This window comes from Nasonia vitripennis (genome assembly GCF_009193385.2).
Source record: "Nasonia vitripennis strain AsymCx chromosome 5 unlocalized genomic scaffold, Nvit_psr_1.1 chr5_random0003, whole genome shotgun sequence".
Taxonomy (NCBI): Eukaryota; Metazoa; Arthropoda; class Insecta; order Hymenoptera; family Pteromalidae; genus Nasonia; species Nasonia vitripennis.
Genome location: NW_022279653.1, coordinates 1,225,627 through 1,245,149, shown reverse-complemented (window position 1 = coordinate 1,245,149; position 19,523 = coordinate 1,225,627). Strand labels below are relative to the sequence as shown.

The window sequence follows — 19,523 nt, the reverse complement described above, 5'->3', positions numbered from 1 at the left end:
AATTTAAATCCCAATTATGGACTCAAACGTATATACATATACATGCACTCACACTCACTCATACACACACGCACACAAACACATACAAACAAACTCACACAAACACCTACAAACCAACTCACACAAAAACAAACATACACGCATACGCCATACACACACACTTACTCACTCGAAAACCCACGCGCGCGCGTGACACATATACAATTTCTTTTTTTTTCTCTTTTCCTCTATCAATCAGTGTATAGATATATTGTCGATATAAATTGTTTTCTATTAACGTGAATTTTTATTTTCTACATTAAATTTAAAAGTTTTGAGATGACAAGTAATATTAAAATTGGCTGTAAAACATCGATAACATCATATAAAATTTACTTTAACATATATCAATATAAAAATAACGAGATATTGATTTTTGGCTTGCTATTGTAATTAGTTTAGTTTAATTCATGACTACATTGATTTAAATCATAGATTAGTATTTGCAATACTTTAAATAAAAATAACCGTAACGAAAAAGTTTGCATGATCTTAAACATTTTTACAAATATTGATACATATAATTTTATGAATCTAAACGTAAACAAGTGAATTAAACTATTATAAATAAGTGCATAAAATTCTTTAAAAAATTTCTTCATTCTTTTTACCTAAGAGAATGTTTATTTAAGTATATCACCTTTCGCACATACATTAACACCTCGCACATACGCATAATAATAAAGGTGCATATGGATAAATTTTATATTTTTGTTTTATTGTTTTTATTAATTTTGCTTTACAGCTTAAATTATACAATTGAATTTAAAATTTAAATTTTATTGCATATTATTATGATCTTAGTTTTTTTTAAGTAATTCGTAATATTTATTAATAACTCTAAAATATTTGATTGTAATATAAAATGGGATAAACACGTGAATTATATAGTTAAGAAAACAAGATATTTAATTTTTATTTTTGCAAAAATTAAATATAGAATCATTTAAACTTAGTACAAGGAATACAAAATAAATTAATAACAATTATAAAGAAAAATCCGTTTCGAATACAATATACTGCTCTTACCATACTACTACACTAATACAAGGAACAGTACAATACAAAGCAGTGTAAGTAAATCATAATATTCAACAACAAAATAAGTAACAAAATCGAAATAAGTGACTAATCTTCTTCCTTTGCGGCAATCATTTCTTTCAGCAACCTAAAAAACACAAAGATTTTAATTATTTCCTAGCAGGATCACCTCCCTCCTAACGTCGCTCGGTCGATATTAGGCATAAAAATTTATATATTTAACATTTACATATTTAATATTGTTTTATTAAAATAATTTGTTATATATTAGGTGACTCAATCTATATTAGGCATAAACTTTCATATTTCCGAGGTTTATTAAAAAAAATGATATAAATTTAAATGTATGTATTATTTCAAAATTTACAATAAATTTATAACTTAGATAATTAAAATTAATTATTTTTACCTTTTAACTTCTGGAATTGACTTATCATTGAATTTCAGTATAGTAATTGAAAGAACTGAAACTTTTTTAATGCCCTTGTACTCAACCACTTTACCGGCTTTTATTGACATTACATCATTTACATTTCCATTGAATGATTTTGCGTTTTTATTCCAGAGAACGATAGTTAACTGAAAAAATTGTTATTATGATGACATACATTTAGCATACTAAAAATATTAAAATATTGTCAATTCAAAAAACATTTAATTACCTCATTTTTCAGATCATCTTTCAATGTAACTTCACGTTTAACAAAAGTATCATCTTTGATGTTTTCTACTTCGCCAATATTTCGAATAATACCCACAATATCTGTAATAATAAAAATTACAATTTTACAAATTAAAATTTTAAGTATTGAATTAAAGAATAAAATATTTTCAGTTTAAAATAAATTTAATTACCTATAAAATCTCCAGAATTTATAGAATCTATCTCCATGAATGATAAAAGTTGAATATGTTTTTAGGTATAGCCGCCACATTCTCGATTTCATTGATTATTGAATCAGTTTTTAAACTGATTTCATACGTATTTTCTTTAAATTTATTAAACTCCGAGTTACACAATGAAAAATTTACATTCTTGAATTCATAAACAGCATTGACCTTAAAATAATATATGTAAGTAACTATACAATTTCATTAAGATTAAAATATATAACTAAAGATTGTAATTTAAATTTTAAAATTTGCTTTAAATTTTTGATATAATAAAGATGCAACTTCATTGAAACCAGTTACTCTGAATTCACCAGAGGTGTCAATGCAATCCATTGTAAATAAGGTTCCATTGGCAAAACTTATTATGTCACTTTTATGAGTGACGCGGGCTTTGACAGAAACACTAAAAAATACATTATTCAATTAGAATATAAACTGTAAATAAGGTATGTAAGTAAAATTTACTTACATAATAAAATTTATGTAAAGTGTTACGTCAAGTTTTACATCTAAATTCAACAGTGTAAGGAAGAGTAATAATATATGCAAAGCATATGTTTAATGTCAAAGCAAACAAATAGACTTAAGAGTAAGTGTAAGTACATAAATGAGGAGCGTATGTGTGTGAATTCAATTTTACTAAAATTAATTAAATGTTTAAGCCCAGTTAAATGTATGTATAGAAACAGTTTCAGATTAAAAAAAAAATAAAAATTTAACACGTACAATTATACTTATATTATTTAATATGTAAAACGTTACATTAAATTTTATATCAAATCGTCTTTAAAAAATAATTTATGTAGAGTTTCATAAATTAATTGCTATATATATAAAATTGTAAAATGAAAAAAAAATATGTAAGTCTTGTGAGTATGTATACATTTATACAAAGAACATTTACAAAAGAACATTATGTATAAAAAGAAAATTATAAATCAGATAATAATAAATACAACGCAAGTTCCGTATCGAATCAAACAAGTAAATAGAGTTATTTTGTGTTTACATTAATGCGTGTAGCGGAATATATATGAGCGAGTTCGGCACTACTGGAATAATACGTAATACACATAAACGTATAAGTCCTGATTTAAATATTTACTTGTAATTTCACGATAGATTGTAAATATGGTTATTGAACTATTACAAATGAAATTCTACATTTTAAAATACAGTTACAAAAAATTTTATATTAAATTTCACATAAATATCATAAAATATTTTACGAACACATTTTTAACAAAAAAGATATAAATTACATTAAATAATTGCATATAATAATTAAAAAAAAATAATGATTGCATACTAAAAGACGGTGTTATAATAAAACGACAAATTATTATACAGGTAGGAAAATCATGTGCTTAACCAAAAAAACACGAGGTCATAATTATTGAATCAATAATTATTTAAATATTATAAAATATACTAATGAATTATGCATAACCAGAAAGAAGTTTTTCTGCTTCCTTAAACGTGCAAAAAATATCAGATTTAAATCTTTTAAAAGGCACTTCGTCGCTGTTTGATGATGTTCGTTTACTAGCAGGGCCCGTCATCTTAGCAGTCGATATAGAAATAGGTATTGTTACGCGAAGCCCTTTCGCAGTATCAATCTGAGACTCTCCCCCCTTTTCACACTCGCGCACACAAACATACACAATTTCGATCTCTTTCCCCCAATCTTTCCTCTCTAACCCGTCTTTATACTTTACACTTTCTACTTACTTTTTCTTTCGCAATTATTATACCGATATGTTTTTAATGTACATTTTGTTGTAATATTTAATGTAATGTTGTAATTAATATTTAATATAATGTTGTAATTGATACAAGTATTCATGCATATATTTCTATAAAATTACACATAAATCTGTGCTTCATACTATCATTAATAAGTATTATATATATGTGTCTGTGTACGCGCGTGTGTGTGAACTGATAAATATGTGTATGTGAGTGCGCGTGAACATATAAGTGTGTGCGTGTACGTGAATACGTGCTTATTTGCGTGTGCATGCACGCGCATGTGTATGAATGTTAATGTGCATGTATGTAATCATAGTTATTAACTAAAATATAATTTTAAACTTATATATTTGATACTAAAACTTATCAATTATAAAATAAAATAAAAAAAATTGTACATATAATCACGTGTTTGATTTGTATTAAACATATCTAAACTCTGCAGATCTTCACACAGTAAATCCATAGTACATGTATACTGATACAGTATAAACATACTATCGTGCATGATTGTCTTAATAGTATGACTTTGAATTAGAAACAATCTTTTGATAAATACCCTCATAAAATGTCTTTGTACATTTACTTTTAAATATAACGAATAAAAAGAAATACTGGTAATTCGAATTTAAAATTGCCTCTCAAAAAACTATTTATTATAATGAAAATTTTTTAAACTTGCATGACAATTCATAAAAACGTAAAGTTTATCAAGGTGTAAAACTGTATATCAAAATGAATTGATGAGTATATAAGTAAAAACAAATAATATATTTAAGTATATTGGAAATGGGTGAAATAATTTATATTAAACTCAGTATATTCTCTTTTAAATAAGACTTTTATTCTGAGTAGCAGAGAGAAGGAGTACGGAGCACATCTAGACTCTATGAGATTCTGTCGCAGACTAAACTCCTAGCGCATATCGGCGGTGCATAGCGATGCAGGAAAACTGCCTAAAACAATGGTCCTATTCTAGCCCTACAGACAGACTCCAGATGGCTAGACCCTCCAAGAAGTCCGCGTCGCACTACGTGCCGCTGCACCCCGCGTCGTAATCCGAGCGAACCATAAAATATAAAAACACATGAATGGACCTTTCTTAAGTTCGAGTATGGTCCGAGATTTAGTTTTGTAACCGGAATATTTCAACACGCCCCCTCAAAAGTAAATCTCGTAATCTGAAATTGCAGTATTAATTTAAATATAAACTAAACACACGCTTAAGTACATAAATTTCTAATTTCCTAGTATATTATATACATGCTTAAAAATACACACAAACAAACGTATATCTTCTAAATTACAAACAATAATATTAACTTCAATGAACTATAATTAATATCTAGATTAAACCCTATGTGCTCTCCTTCTTTCTACTCTCAGTTACTGGGGAATTACATATGGTCCAACATTTGTTGCACGGATTAGGAAAACCCAGAAAACCTAATCAGACCATTTCTCTCACACTTATTATACATTTACATAACTATCTTAAAATCTAAGTACAAAATATTTTTTTTTTTATTCTAAACCCATCTCTGTTCTGAATTCCAGAAACTTCACTGCAGGTAATGGCTTGGTTAAGGCATCTGCTAGTTGATTACCTGTAGGAATATATTTTAATTTTATTACATTTTTCTCAACTTGCTCTCTGGAAAAATGATATTTTATATCAATATGTTTTGATTTTCGATAGCTAGTTGGATTATTTGCAATACTAATACAGCCATTATTATCTTCATAAATTATGATTGGCTTTTCAATCGTAATATTGATGCTACTAGCTAATGACTTAAGCCAAATAGCTTCGCTTACAGCCTCATACAGAGCCATATACTCTGCTTCTGTTGAAGAAGTTGCAACAGATGCTTGTTTCTTAGTATTCCAACATATTGTGCACTGTTCATACAACTTAAACAAATAACCAGTTGTACTTTTTCTATCAGTTCCAACTGAACCTCCCCAATCTGCATCAACATAACCAGACAAAATATCATTAAATTCACCTCTTTCATAAGTTAACTTTAAATTAATTGAACCTTTTAAATATCTTAAAACTCTTTTCAAATTTTTGCCATAGTTCTTTATTATTTTTATTACAATATCTACTCAAAACATTTACTGCTGTACTCAAGTCTGGTCGGGTACAAATCATTATATAAATAAGACAACCAATTAAATTTCGACAAGGGGCATCATACTTTTCATCAGAATTAAGAGCTTCATAATCAAGTTTACTTGGTAAAGGTGTATTTACAGAATTACAATCACCCATGTTAAATTTATTTAAAACAGTTTTAATGTATGAACTTTGATCTAAAGTTAATTTATTATTATTTCTTTCTACTTTAATTCCAAGGAACATTTTTATTTCTTTCAAATCTGTCATACTAAATTGATTCATTAAATAATTTTTAAAATTGCTCATTGTAGTATTACTAGCAGTTACTATAACTAAATCATCAACATAAAGTACAGCATAAATATTTTGTTGTATATCACCTCTATCTAAAATATAAATACAACGATCGACTGACGAATTTTTAAAACCTTTCTCAATCAAAGTTTTTTCAAAAGTTTGAAACCAGCACCTTGCTGCTTGTTTTAAACCATAAATAGCTTAATTTAATTTACATACTTGATTGCTTTTACATTTAACACCTTCTGGCACTTTCATATAAATTTCTTCATTTAATTTACCATTAAGAAAAGCAGTTTTTACATCCATGTGATGAATTAACAAATTAAATTGATTTGCGAAAGCTACAATAAATCTAAAACTCGAAATTCTAGCTACTGGAGCAAAAGTTTCGTTATAATCGACTAAGTATTTTTGAGTAAAACCGCGAGCAACTAATCGCGCTTTATATCTGATTGGATTACCAAATTCGTCATTCTTTATTGTAAAAACCCATTTGCAATCAACAATATTTTTATTTTGAGGTCTAGTTACTAAAGTCCAAGTTTTATTTATTAAAAGTGAATTTATCTCGTCTCTAACAGCCTGTTCCCAATTTACTCTATCATTACTGTTTTCAATGTCTTGAAAAGAACTTGGAATGTTATAAATTGTAGACAATGCACATAAAATATGATCATCATTTTCATTATAAGAAATTAAAGGCTTTTGCTTAATCCTCTCACTCCTACGGGGCTTTATTTCTTGTTCATTCTCAGAGACAGACTTATTGGTTGTTTCTGTATTGATTACAGATTTTTCATTTACGTTTAATTTAACGATTTTCTCTGAACTGTGATCATAACAATCACCAGATTCAGGCACTGATTTTGACAAATTGTCAGATGCATCAGTTTCAATTTCTAAATTACCATTTCCAGTTTTTACTGATTTTGACAGATTGTCAGATGCATCAGTTTCATATTCTATGTCATCAATTATTTTTAATTGGTAATCTGGCCTTGATTTAACAAAATTTGTTTCGTCGACAATCACGTCTCTTACGACAACAAACTTTTCATTCCTCACGTCCCACACTTTATATCCATTGGGTTCATATCCAACTAATATACCTTTCCATGATTTATCATCAAATTTTGATTGTTTTACTTTATTATGAACATAAACAGTACTTCCGAAAATTCTCAAATATTTTAAGTTTGGCTTTTTATTATGCCACATTTCAAATGGAGTTTTATTAGATTTTAAAGCTTTAGTTGGCGATATATTAATTAGATATGTTGCAGTTAAAACTGCCTCTCCCCAAAATACTTTCTCTAACTTAGCACCGCTTATCATCGCACGTGCTTTTTCAGTTAGTGTTCTATTCATGCGTTCTGAGACGCCATTTAATTGTGGGGTACGTGGAACTGTCAAATGGTAACTTATTCCTTTTTCAACACAATAGTCTTTCATCTCATTCGATAAATATTCTCAGCCATTATCAATATATAAATTTACAACTTTTAAGTTGAAATGAGCCTCGCTCTTTGCAATAAAATCTTTAAAAACAGAAAATACATCCGATTTATAGGATATTAAATATGTCACACAATAATGTGTATACTCATCAACAAATATTGCAAAATAGTTTTTATTATTAACCGTCGGAGGAGTGATTGGACCGCAAACATCAGAATGTATTATGAACAATGGTCGTTTAATATAAGTCTTATCCTTCTCTCTATTGAAAGGCAACCTTGACTGTTTACCATTTAAACATGCTTCACATATATTTTCATTAGGCATAATGTTTTTAATTTGATTTATATCATCAACCATTTGTTCATTTTTAAGTTGTAAAAATTTCTGTTTACCTATGTGACCAAGTCGTTGATGCCATAATTCATAATTATTTTTAACAACATTATACACTTTAGAATGTGTATTTCTTTTAGACGCATCAACGATAAAATCAACAATAAGTAAATTATTCATAGGCTTACCTCGAATTATGGTTTTACTACCTTTCGTTACCTCAACACCATTTTGATTGAAAACAATTTTCATACCAGCCTGCTGCATTTTCTGCACTGATAATAGATTGTTTGGTACTTCGGGACAGTAAAGGACACCCTCAAGAATACCATTTACTCCCATGTTGCTTGTAACGTTGATCATTCCTTTCTTCGTTGCTAATATATATGTGCCACTTTTTGCAACGTTTATTTTTATCGGTGGATTTAATTCTATATAACTAGTAAACATTTCATCGTTGTTGATAATATGATCTGAAGCACCAGAATCAATAATAAATCGCATTTTATGGTTTGTTTCTTCAATTTGAATATTATTAACCATAAAAGCATAACTTGAAGTATCAGCAAAAGATGTAGTCGCTTCTGGCTCTTCACTTTGAACTTGTTGCACAGTTTTGTTTTTATTTTTCATTCTTTTAGCTAAAAATTGCTGTCTTCTCTTTTTAAAATGACAGGTGATTTCTTTATGTCCAATTCTTCCACAAAAATGACATTTCATTTGTTGATCTTTGTTATTAGTGTTATTTTGAAAGTTGCTATTATTCTGTGAATTATCTTTATTTTTATAACTAGATTTATTTCGAAAGTGAGATTTATTTTGAAAAGTTCTTTTTGTTAAAATTTGTTGTTTGTGGCTCTTGCTGAGTTTGAAGTACTTTTGCACTCGTATCACTTGATTCACTCTTTAATTTAACTTCATGATCTAATAATCTTGTTTTTACAAAAGCTAATGTAATACTGTCTTCAGTCAAAGTTTCTATTACAGTTACTACACCATCATAAGTATTTGGAAGTGTTAAAAATAAATGTGAAACTTTATCCGTTTCTTCTACTCTTGCGCCTGCAGCTGATAACTCTGTTATTAAATTATCAAAAACATTAAAATGACTCATGAGTGTAGAATCGCCTTGCAATTTCAAACTCAATAATTTCTTGCGGATCGCAAGTTGCGTAGCTAAACTTTTTCTCTCGTACACACTGTCTAACTTATTGAAAATCTGCCGTGCTGATTGCTCAGTATTGGCAAAACCAAGCATAGAGTCAGACAGATATTCTATAATAACACTCCTTGCAATTCTCTCAGCTTTTCTCCAACTTCTCGAGACTGGATTCGGCTCTCCATCAATCACTTTGAGTAAATTTAACTCACTTAATAATGCACGAACTCTAAATTTCCATACGTTATATTTTTCACCGTCAAACGGTTTAATGTTTCTTTTCGATTTAGAGTTATCCATTTTTAATTTAAATAAAAAACTAGTCACTATTAAAATAACACAACACAAACACAGCTAAACGTTATCTGGGCCCATAACCTATTGGAAATGGGTGAAATAATTTATATTAAACTCAGTATATTCTCTTTTAAATAAGACTTTTATTCTGAGTAGCAGAGAGAAGGAGTACGGAGCACATCTAGACTCTATGAGATTCTGTCGCAGACTAAACTCCTAGCGCATATCGGCGGTGCATAGCGATGCAGGAAAACTGCCTAAAACAATGGTCCTATTCTAGCCCTACAGACAGACTCCAGATGGCTAGACCCTCCAAGAAGTCCGCGTCGCACTACGTGCCGCTGCACCCCGCGTCGTAATCCGAGCGAACCATAAAATATAAAAACACATGAATGGACCTTTCTTAAGTTCGAGTATGGTCCGAGATTTAGTTTTGTAACCGGAATATTTCAACAAAGTAAAAACAGAATTTATACAAACAACAGAATTCTTTGAAAATTATTAAGAGGATATGATAATCAATTAAAAATTCAAATTTCGCGCCACAATATAGCAGACAAAAAAAACAAATTTTTTGGTTCTAACAAATAGTAAAAACAATATTACGAAAAACCAGGACATAGTTGCCCTCCAGCATGTTATTATCTATGATTTTGCAATGTTTGCATATATAAATATATCGCAAAATGGCATTTGAATTGCGTGATTTTGAGACATTATTCAAATGCCATTTCACGAAATATTTATATATAAATTTCGACTTTTACAAAATAATAGATAATAACATACCGGATGGCACCTATGTCATAGTTTTTTGTAATATTCATTTTACTATTCATTAGAGGCTAATAACTTTTATATATATATATATATATATATATATATATATATATATATATATATTATTGGCTAAATTTATGGTGTATAAAATCAACTGTATCCATAAAGAATAGTGAAGTAAAACAATATGGCCAAAATTGTATGAAAAGGTAAATAATTAAAAATTTTATATTTATATAAATATAAATATATATATATATATATATATATGTGTGTGTGTGTGTTTGTATATGATTTAAAAAGATAAATTTATTTTTAGTGATTTGCCAAATGAGAGGTGTCAAGAAAAGAAAAGTAATAAAAAAGAAAAATATAAAGAAAAGAAGTAAATTATCTAAGGGTAATAAGATTTATAATTTATTTAAAAATGTGAATACAGGTATAAATTACGATATAACTTAACCCAACATTTATATTTAACGATTCTATATTATGTTTCAGAAATTGCCAGCCTTATGTCAAAATTACATGATAGTTTACAGGTAGAAATGAAAGCAACGGCATGGCATTTCATAAATAGTAACATTTTTATAATTTAAATTATTTCATATTTACCTTTTAGTATGAGACGATCTAGATGAATACTTATCAAAATTGTGATAACTTGTAATTTTTTGTACCATGAATATATATATATAATTATATATATATATATATATATATATATATATATAATTATATATATATATATATATATATATATATATATATATATATAATTATATATATATATATATCTTCCTATATTATATAGTCATTTTGGCAAGACTCCCCCCCACCACCCCTCCACCACCACCCCACTACCCCCCCACCACCCCTCCACCACCCCCCACCTTGGCCCCCCCACCAAAACACGTAAAATTCTTTCATTTTTCTGTTATTTTCGAAAATCTCAAAAACCCCCCCACCACCCCCCCACCGCCCCCCATCGCCCCCCCCCCCAAACCCCCCGCTTGGCCCCCCCACCACCCCCCCACCAAATAACATGACTGCTCTCTGCGTTATCGGGCTTGAGACCGTCATACTTTCACAACGCTATTGCGTAGTAAAATAAGGCCGCATTAACAGTCCAATTAAATACAAATTTATAACATATTATGATTAAATAGATTTAAATTGGATAATATTAAATAGAATTAAGGTTTAGGTTAAGGTAAGAAGTATCAGTTCCAAGAGAACCAGATATTGAAGATCTCTAATTTTATTTAAGTTATAAGATTAAAGTTAATTATTAATAACGTGTAAATAAGTTAGGGAATAATTGAGTTCAAAGAACTCAAAGAACCATCAGAAAGTATAATCATTATAGATGATTCACTGATTGAATAAACAACAAAATGGACAAGATAAGCGAGATCAAAGACCTCGATGAATTTTCAGGTAATATGAGTAGTCAGACAGAACTAGAGAGACAGAATAAAGAGACAGTTTTCCAAATAATTTAATTTTCAGGATCACCTCACGTCTCCCAATGGCGCGCAACTCGAAAAGTCTATCATTTTATAGATGCCTTTTGCGGCACAAAGATTTAAACATTAAGAACATTAAAAAAAATTAAAATTAATTTAAAAAAAAATATATATATAAATTCAAATGATGAATTTCAAGCGTCAGAAAACTTCAAAAACTAGCTAAAACTATTTTAAATGCCATTAATAGTAGAAGTTCAATGTTAAACAATACTTTTACTTCCAGTAACAGGTTTTCTTATACAATAAGATCGATCATTTTCAACCATCCAGAACATAATTATCAGTTCATGAAAATAAAATTTTGAAGATAAAATCACACAGAAACTACAATAGGGGGTTGGCGAGCGAAGCGAGCAGGGGGGCGGAGCCCCACTAGTATATATATATATATATATATATATATATATTGTGAAGGCCAAGTGCACGTCAAATGTCTAACGGCTAATTATGTACTAAATGTAATAAGATTATTGTTTCAGCAAGCTGCCAACGAGCGCCGAAACGAGCGAGAACGAGAAGCGAGGCAAGATAGAGACAGAGAGAGTGAGAGCATAGGTAGCGCGGTTGCCGCCTGGCCGCACAGCGTTGGCGAGATATCCCAACGATGTGCCGACGGCCGGGAGAACCGCGACTAGAGTTAATCTCGCTGCGCTATCCACACGAGTAGCTCGCGCTACTGTATACACGGATTTGTTGTGATTCCTGCGAGCACCTCGAGAGCGAACGATATTCGTCCGTGCGTTACCGACGAGTTGCTGCGACGCCCGTCCGAACTGTACATCTCCACGTCCGAGACTGGACCACGTCCGTTGCGTCAAGTACTACTGCCACTACCGAGTTGTAAGTACCTGCACTCTCACTCTCTCACGTCGACAGGGTAATGTCTCTCGTCTCTCTTTATCGTTCGTCGAAGTGTGCGGCGTTTGCACCTCCGTGTATAGTAACGATTGAATATATATTTCCTTATCTAAACTTCTCGTGTGTTATTTCCTACGACCCGACCTACGCCGCCTCCGCGGGCTCGTGTAAAAACACGTGCATGATCTGAGTCGGCCGAGCCGTGCCTTCTGCACGCCCGACGTTAATTTACAATAAACAGGACCCTTCTGGCCCTGGTTATAACACGGCAGGAAAGTATTAACCGAGTGTTATAATATATATATATATATATATACAGGGTGTCCCATTTTAATTTACCACCACCTAAAACAGGTTAATAATTTGCTCTGAGAAAAAAATGTTTCAAATAAAATTTGTTGGGTTCGAAGGGGGGCATCTTTTGGCTATTTTAGCTGCGACCTTGAACATAACCTTCAAGGTCATTTGAAAGTCAAGACCAAATTTTCATATGAAATGTGCATATTTTTATGGCGGATTCGGATTCTACTAAAAAAGAGAAACACTTTTTGTCTGAATCATTTTTTTAAAAATCCCCAAATTTTTGTTGTAAATGGCTTTAAAAAAGTTGAAAAAATCACTAATATCTCTTATTGCCCCACCCTTTAAAAGAAGTTAAAAATTTGCTCTGAGAAAAAAATGTTTCAAATAAAATTTGTTGGGTTAGAAGGGGGGCATCTTTTGGCTATTCCAGCTGTGACCTTGAACATGACCTTCAAGGTCATTTGAATAAGATTTATCACAGATTCGGGTTCTACCAAAAAAGTAACACTTTTTGTCTTAACCATTTTTTGATCATCAATAGGTAGCTCTCCCTTTAACTGAAAAGAGAATTTGTCCTAGAAATAAGCTGTTTTAGATGAATGTTACTAGCTTCAAACAAAGACAGAGGTATCCTTTTGATCACTTAAGGCAAGACCTTCACGTCCAGCCACTTAAGGCAAGACCCCGTCCAACCACTTAAGGCAAGACCCTATCCAGCCACTTAAGGCAAGACCTTCACGTCCAACCACTTAAGGCAAGACCTTCACGTCCAGCCACTTGAGGCAAGACCCCTTCGTTCAGCTAGTCACGGAAATTTCAACGCCTCAAGTGCTCTATCAATTGCCCATTTTGTTGAATGCACATTTGTATTCTCTGCCGAAAACTTCTTTGGACATCTATTAATGTTTGTGGGGTGAACGCCTGGAATGCTGCAACAATTCTCTCCATCATATTTTGTGCCGTCGTCGGGGCTTCCGCGTAAACTCTCTGCTTCACGGCCCCCCACAGAAAGAAGTCCAATGGGGTCAAATCTGGCGATCGCGCAGGGAATTCACAGATTGGACTACCAATTCCAATCCAACTATTTGGGTATGTCGCGTTCAGAAATTTCCTGACAAGTAGTCTACGATGAGCGGGAGCACCATCTTGCTGGAACCACATGTCTCGCCTTATTTCTAGCGGAATGTTTTCTAGAAGAGGTGGAATTTGGTTCTCGAGAATATCTAAATAAAGCTCGCCGTTTAAATTACGGTCATAAAAAATTGGACCCACAACGTATTCCCCAACTATGCCCGCCCAAACATTAATTGACCACCGTCTTTGTGTACGGTGATCTCGCTGCCAATGTGGATTTTCTTCTGCATAATAATGCGCGTTATGAAGATTAACTCCTCCCATATTGTCGAACTTTGCCTCGTCTGTAAAGAGAGTCCGATTAAAGAAAAATGGATCTATGCGCATTCGTGTTTCCGCCCATTGACAGAATCTAAGTCGCCTGGCAGGATCACCAGGCTCAATGGCATGTGTAAGGTGCAAGTGATATGGATGAAATCTAAAATGACGCAATAAACGGGAAACTGTTGATCTGGGTACTCCATGCATTCGCTGAATTTGTCGCGTCGAAATATGAGGATCCTCGGCAATTACAGCACGAACCCCAAGTGCAATATGCTCTCTTGGGCCCGTCCGTCGCCTCTTCCTTCTTAAGTTACCTCCTTGAGCTCTTATCGTTAGAAGTTTAATATTCCTCCTAGTAGGATGACGAGCGTCCGGATACCTTTCAGCGTACAGCCTCGCTGCAGCCTTGTAATTGTCGTGACATTCTCCCAGAATCTTGATCATGTTGACTATCTCTACTGGCGTGTAGTCAGCCTTTATCTGTTGTAGGTAGATTTTTTAGGGAATATTTAATCTTACTAGAAATAATTTATTATAAGTATTTTTCTGCTCTGAAATTCAGAAAGTCAATGAAAACCTAATGATGAGAAGCTTTGAGGAGCTGTAAGAATTTACAAGCTTTACCAATAGAACGATAACGAAGCAAAAAAATGTCTTTTAGCGAGAAATAAAGCATTTACGAGAAAAATATTTCTTAAAAAGATGCGTACTTTATCAGAGAATCTGAATATGATTTAAAATATGTACAATTTTCATTAAAAAAACTAAGCTTGATTTTGATTCTCAGTTGAAAACATGCCCCTTACTGCTCAAACTTGCCCCAGATGATGTCAAACTTGTCCCAGTTGTGACCGTAAACTTGCCCCAGATGATGTCAAATTTTCCGCAGATGACGTAAAACTTGCCCCAGAGAATGTCAAACATACCCCGAAGATTGCAAACTTGCCCCAGAGAATATCAAACACACCCCGAAGATTGCAAACTTCCCCCATGTGATAAAAAATGAATCAGATTAGCGTTCTAATGAACTTTGGTTCTGTTAATAAATTTTTTGGTAATTTCATTTCTTTGAAAAAGAGAGTATTTTCCATTAAAGTGATGGTTCTTTCTTAAAATGAATTTAAGGTTCGAGGTCAAAGTCATAGCCAAGCTTCAATTGCCGGAATAAAAATCGAGGATTACCGTTAAATAAATTGACTGACCTTCGAATGACCTTGTTGGTTAAGGACAAGTTCATGGCTAAGGTCATACTTGGACTTAAATTTGTAAAATTGTGTACGTTTCTAATTCCTCGGATAAAATGTAAAATTTTTAACTTCTTTTAAAGGGTGGGGCAATAAGAGATATCTAGTGATTTTTTCAACTTTTTTAAAGCCGTTTACAACAAAAATTTGGGATTTTTTCAAAAAATGATTCGGACAAAAAGTGTTTCTCTTTTTTAGTAGAATCCGAATCCGCCATAAAAATATGCACATTTCATATGAAAATTTGGTCTTGACTTTCAAATGACCTTGAAGGTCATGTTCAAGGTCACAGCTAAAATAGCCGAAAGATGTCCCCCTTCGAACCCAACAAATTTTATTTGAAACATTTTTTTCTCAGAGCAAATTATTAACCAGTTCTAGGGGGTGGTAAATTAAAATGGGACACCCTGTATATATATATATATATATATATATATATATATATATATATATATATTTATAATAAACATATATAACGGAAAGATGCCTTAAATTGATTCTCTCTCTCTCTCTCTCTCTCTCTCGCTCTCTCTCTCTCTCACACACACACTTTCTCACTATCCCTCTTTCTTTCACTCTCTCTCTTACTTTAAAATAATATTTATTTTTAGGGTGATAAAATAATTAAAACAAAATTGAAACTTAATGTTTCGTTACTAAAAAATTAAACATTAAATTGTTGTTAATATAACATAATTTAGAAAATATCCATAAAAATTTGGTGATTTCGATAAATTGATTACCAAAATAAAATGAATCTTAAGCATTTAAGAAAAGGATTCCTAACAATGCTTTCAAAAGACTAGCATAAAAAAGAAAAATGAGTTTTTTGTGCCTCGTTTACAAACGTAAAATGGTTTTATTGCACTTGAGATTTTGGAAAAAAGTAGATATTTTATGTGTTTTGGCTAAGTTCATTGCGGAGCTTTCAAACCCCTATGGTTCTTAAGATATCAAGGTTTCAATTTTTTCTTTAAAATTTTTTGATTCCTTATATCTCAAAAAAATTTAGTCAAATACTACAAAAAAGCTATATGCTGCTAAAATTTTAAACGATTTCGTCAAGCGGTTCTCAAGTAAAGAGCTAAAATGTAAAAACCGATTTTTCTCAAAACTTTTGCTTTCTTTAATAGGGGTGTCGTTGCTCGTCGTTAAAGTTTCTTCCTATGAATTCATGTCATAAAAAATTGATGGTAGCGTTCGCATTTTATAATACAAAAACAGAAGGGTCTGCAAACTTTTGGTCAATGAACCATCCAATCTCATTCATTAGCAGGCAGATTATACTGTATTAAATACTATATTAAAACAATATTTTATTTATTAGACCTATAAATTTAGTTGGAGGAAGCTACGTGCCAATGAATTGGCAGCGGTTTTTTTTTTTTGCTATACACGCTAAGATACAATTAAAGTTAAAATCAGCTACCCAAAAAATATTTAAATGCGTATAGCAAAAAAAAAAACATTTATTTTACAATTTTATATTTTATTAAGAGATTTCACTACTTTTATTAGTCTTTTTCTTGCCAAGGTTTTTACTTTTGAAAAAAGTTTTTTTAGGGAGATTTCACATTTTTTACAAAGCATATTGTCCTTGAAATCTTGATCTATTCGATAGACAACAAACTACTATTGCTCTAGACATTGCTCGCATCGCGCATATAATCGTATAGCATTATTATATGTACGTAATATATAATAACACAATCGCGTATCACCGAGTAGCAGACGAATGTTGGTAAGGTAGATTATAAGTGCTGTAACCACTGGCGTATAATACACCGTACCGGAAGTCACGTGACTGGAAGAGACAAAATATGGGGAGAAGAAACTTTGACGAAAAAAATATATCGAACAAATTTTTAACTTGCAATATTAAGTTAATAACGTAATATTTTCGGATGAATCTTTTTAAAAATGAAAGATTAGGTTAATATATTTCTCAAACATAAGTTTCTCTTTCAGGTGTATTTGTCTCGACTACAATACGTTAGTCAAGATCGAAACTCTGTGAAATATCTGAAATAACGAATTTCACACATAGAAGAAATTCAAATACTACGACATTCTGGACTATAAAATTAGTACATTACGATACGTGCGACCTAAGTGGCACTTTATCACACGGCGCGTAGTTAACGTTATAGCGTAGCGAGGGCGATACCGCAGCGCCGTGTAATAAAATGCCAACTTAGGTTACAAGTATCGTATACTATTTTATAGCATCTGCCTGCCCTAAGTCCACTATGTCACAACTATCCGTGACATAAGCAGTCCTGTACCGCACCGTGAGGTTAGCACGGTGCAATAATGGACTACTTAGGTCACGGATAGGCGTGACATAAACGCGGACTTAGGCCACGCAGTGCTATAAATAAATTTAAAGAGTTCATTCGGAGCGTTTCAGACTACAAAACAAAATTGAAAATTTTTCTACGGTCCAAATTTTGTGCAAAAATCTCTGCAGAGATCAATGCACAGATCTCTGCACGTTATTTTCTTAAGGGAAAAGACTATTGTAATCAGAAATATTTGTTCAAAATCTTTAAAGTAGGGAAAGGGTGACACATCGAAGAGTAGACCGCAATCGCACCAACTATCTGTTAGACGGGCCATTTACCACCAGTCATAATATCAAATAATATTTTTTTTTTGAAAAAAATTCAAACCTCAATATTTTTAATACTATAGTGTCTTATTATTTTATGTTACTTGTTATTTTATAACCTCATAAAACCATAAATTTTTTCAAAACACTCTAAACTTTAGTTAGCAACTCATAAGGTTTAACAAAAATAGTATATTGTGTACCAAGGGCGTAAAGTAGGCTTTTTTAGGCCAAGTGTGGAGTCAAAGCGAGTTACCGCAAACCGAAGGCGAGGGCGTTTACGAGCTACAGATGAGTACTGCAAGCACGCGAGGCCTAAAGCCCACTTAGCCCTTGGTGCACACCATATTTTTTGTAACGCATGTACTGATTTTACATTTCAGAACCAAATCACAAATTTCCCGAATTCAGAATCAGAAAATATATATGGGGCATTCTTTGTCAAAAAGGCCACCCACTCTATTCAAAAATCAGAGGCTCAAAAAAATTCGTGTTCGGGCTTAAAATTTAGCTTAATATATCTACTTTCCATTACTATGTGTCCTTTTTAAAAAATTCCAAATAGTGGGCTGGTGCAGCTCCAACAATACACTGATATCACCACTGAATAGCAGTTAAATGTTCTTAAACTTGCAAGGGCAAAGAAAAAATTAGTGAAAAAGTTTATTTGCATGTATTTTTTCCCGCTGAACACGAACCCACCGTTTGTTTTGGTCTATGGGACCACCATTCGTCCATAACCTCAAAAAATATTAAAAATGTGGTTTTACGCAGCTAAAACTCGAAATAGTGGTAGAAAAATTAGAGAAAAAGCTTATTTACATGTATTTTTTTCCGCTGAACACGAACCCACCGTTTGTTTTGGTCTATGAGGCCACCTTTCGTCCATAGCCTCAAAAAACAGTCAAAAAATGTGGTTTTACGTGGCTGAGACTCGAAATAGTGTACATAAAAAGTTCATCATCATTCTTCGGTCGTTTTTAACAGAGGAATACAATGCTGTTGTCGGTTTTAAGCTTGACTAAAAGCTCATTTCAAAGTCATTTCAAGGACAACTATTCAAAGACAAGGTCAAATTGTTTATATTTGTCACTAGTTTAGCTATTATTAAATGCTATTTAGCCATTGAAAAATGTTGGATATCATAAAAAACGCGTTGTAATCATCTTTTGAGGTTATGGAATTTGATAATCATGTTTTTATAAAATCTCCATATAAATGTGTGTTTTATTGTTGAGTTGAGTATAGCCTTACTTATAGTGGAGTAAAACATACAGATTTTATATTTCAAACATTATATTATACATATTGGAACTATAAACGAATTTAGAGAAGGTGCGTGCCAATGCATTGTTAGCGGTATTTTCATTAAGATTATTCCAGATTTGAAAGAGTT

General features: G+C 31.7%; 2 protein-coding genes across 5 annotated transcripts in view; one reads left to right on the top strand and one right to left on the bottom strand.

The window, feature by feature from the left end:
* Positions 1-19,523, top strand: part of LOC100114198 (guanine nucleotide-binding protein G(I)/G(S)/G(T) subunit beta-1) — a 168,243-nt gene that overhangs the window by 111,577 nt on the left and 37,143 nt on the right. The gene's annotated exons all lie outside the window — the stretch shown is intronic.
* On the bottom strand, positions 926-3,999 carry LOC103315992 (replication factor A protein 1). Of its 3 annotated transcripts, XM_031932896.1 has the most exons (6): positions 2,444-2,671; positions 2,275-2,377; positions 1,936-2,139; positions 1,743-1,843; positions 1,490-1,659; positions 926-1,207 (listed from the first exon to the last, which is right to left on the bottom strand). In XM_031932896.1, the coding sequence occupies exons 3-6, from the start codon at positions 1,970-1,972 to the stop codon at positions 1,168-1,170; spliced, it is 348 nt and encodes a 115-aa protein (XP_031788756.1). In that variant the 5' UTR covers positions 1,973-2,139; positions 2,275-2,377; positions 2,444-2,671; the 3' UTR covers positions 926-1,167. The 3 variants fall into 3 exon arrangements, with proteins under 3 accessions (XP_031788756.1, XP_008205634.1, XP_031788755.1); XM_008207412.3 differs by lacking the exons at positions 2,275-2,377; positions 2,444-2,671 and adding an exon at positions 3,425-3,999; XM_031932895.1 differs by having other exon boundaries at positions 1,936-2,377.

Bases quoted from the DNA above. Each gene is read 5' to 3' on its own strand.
- LOC103315992 (XM_008207412.3), bottom strand. From the start codon at position 1,972: ATGGAGATAGATTCTATAAATTCTGGAGATTTTATAG. The intron at 1,844-1,935 runs GTAATTAAATTT...TTATTATTACAG, and splicing joins AAATTCTGGAGATTTTATAG to ATATTGTGGGTATTATTCGA. The intron at 1,660-1,742 runs GTAATTAAATGT...CAATTTTTTCAG, and splicing joins AAGATGATCTGAAAAATGAG to TTAACTATCGTTCTCTGGAA.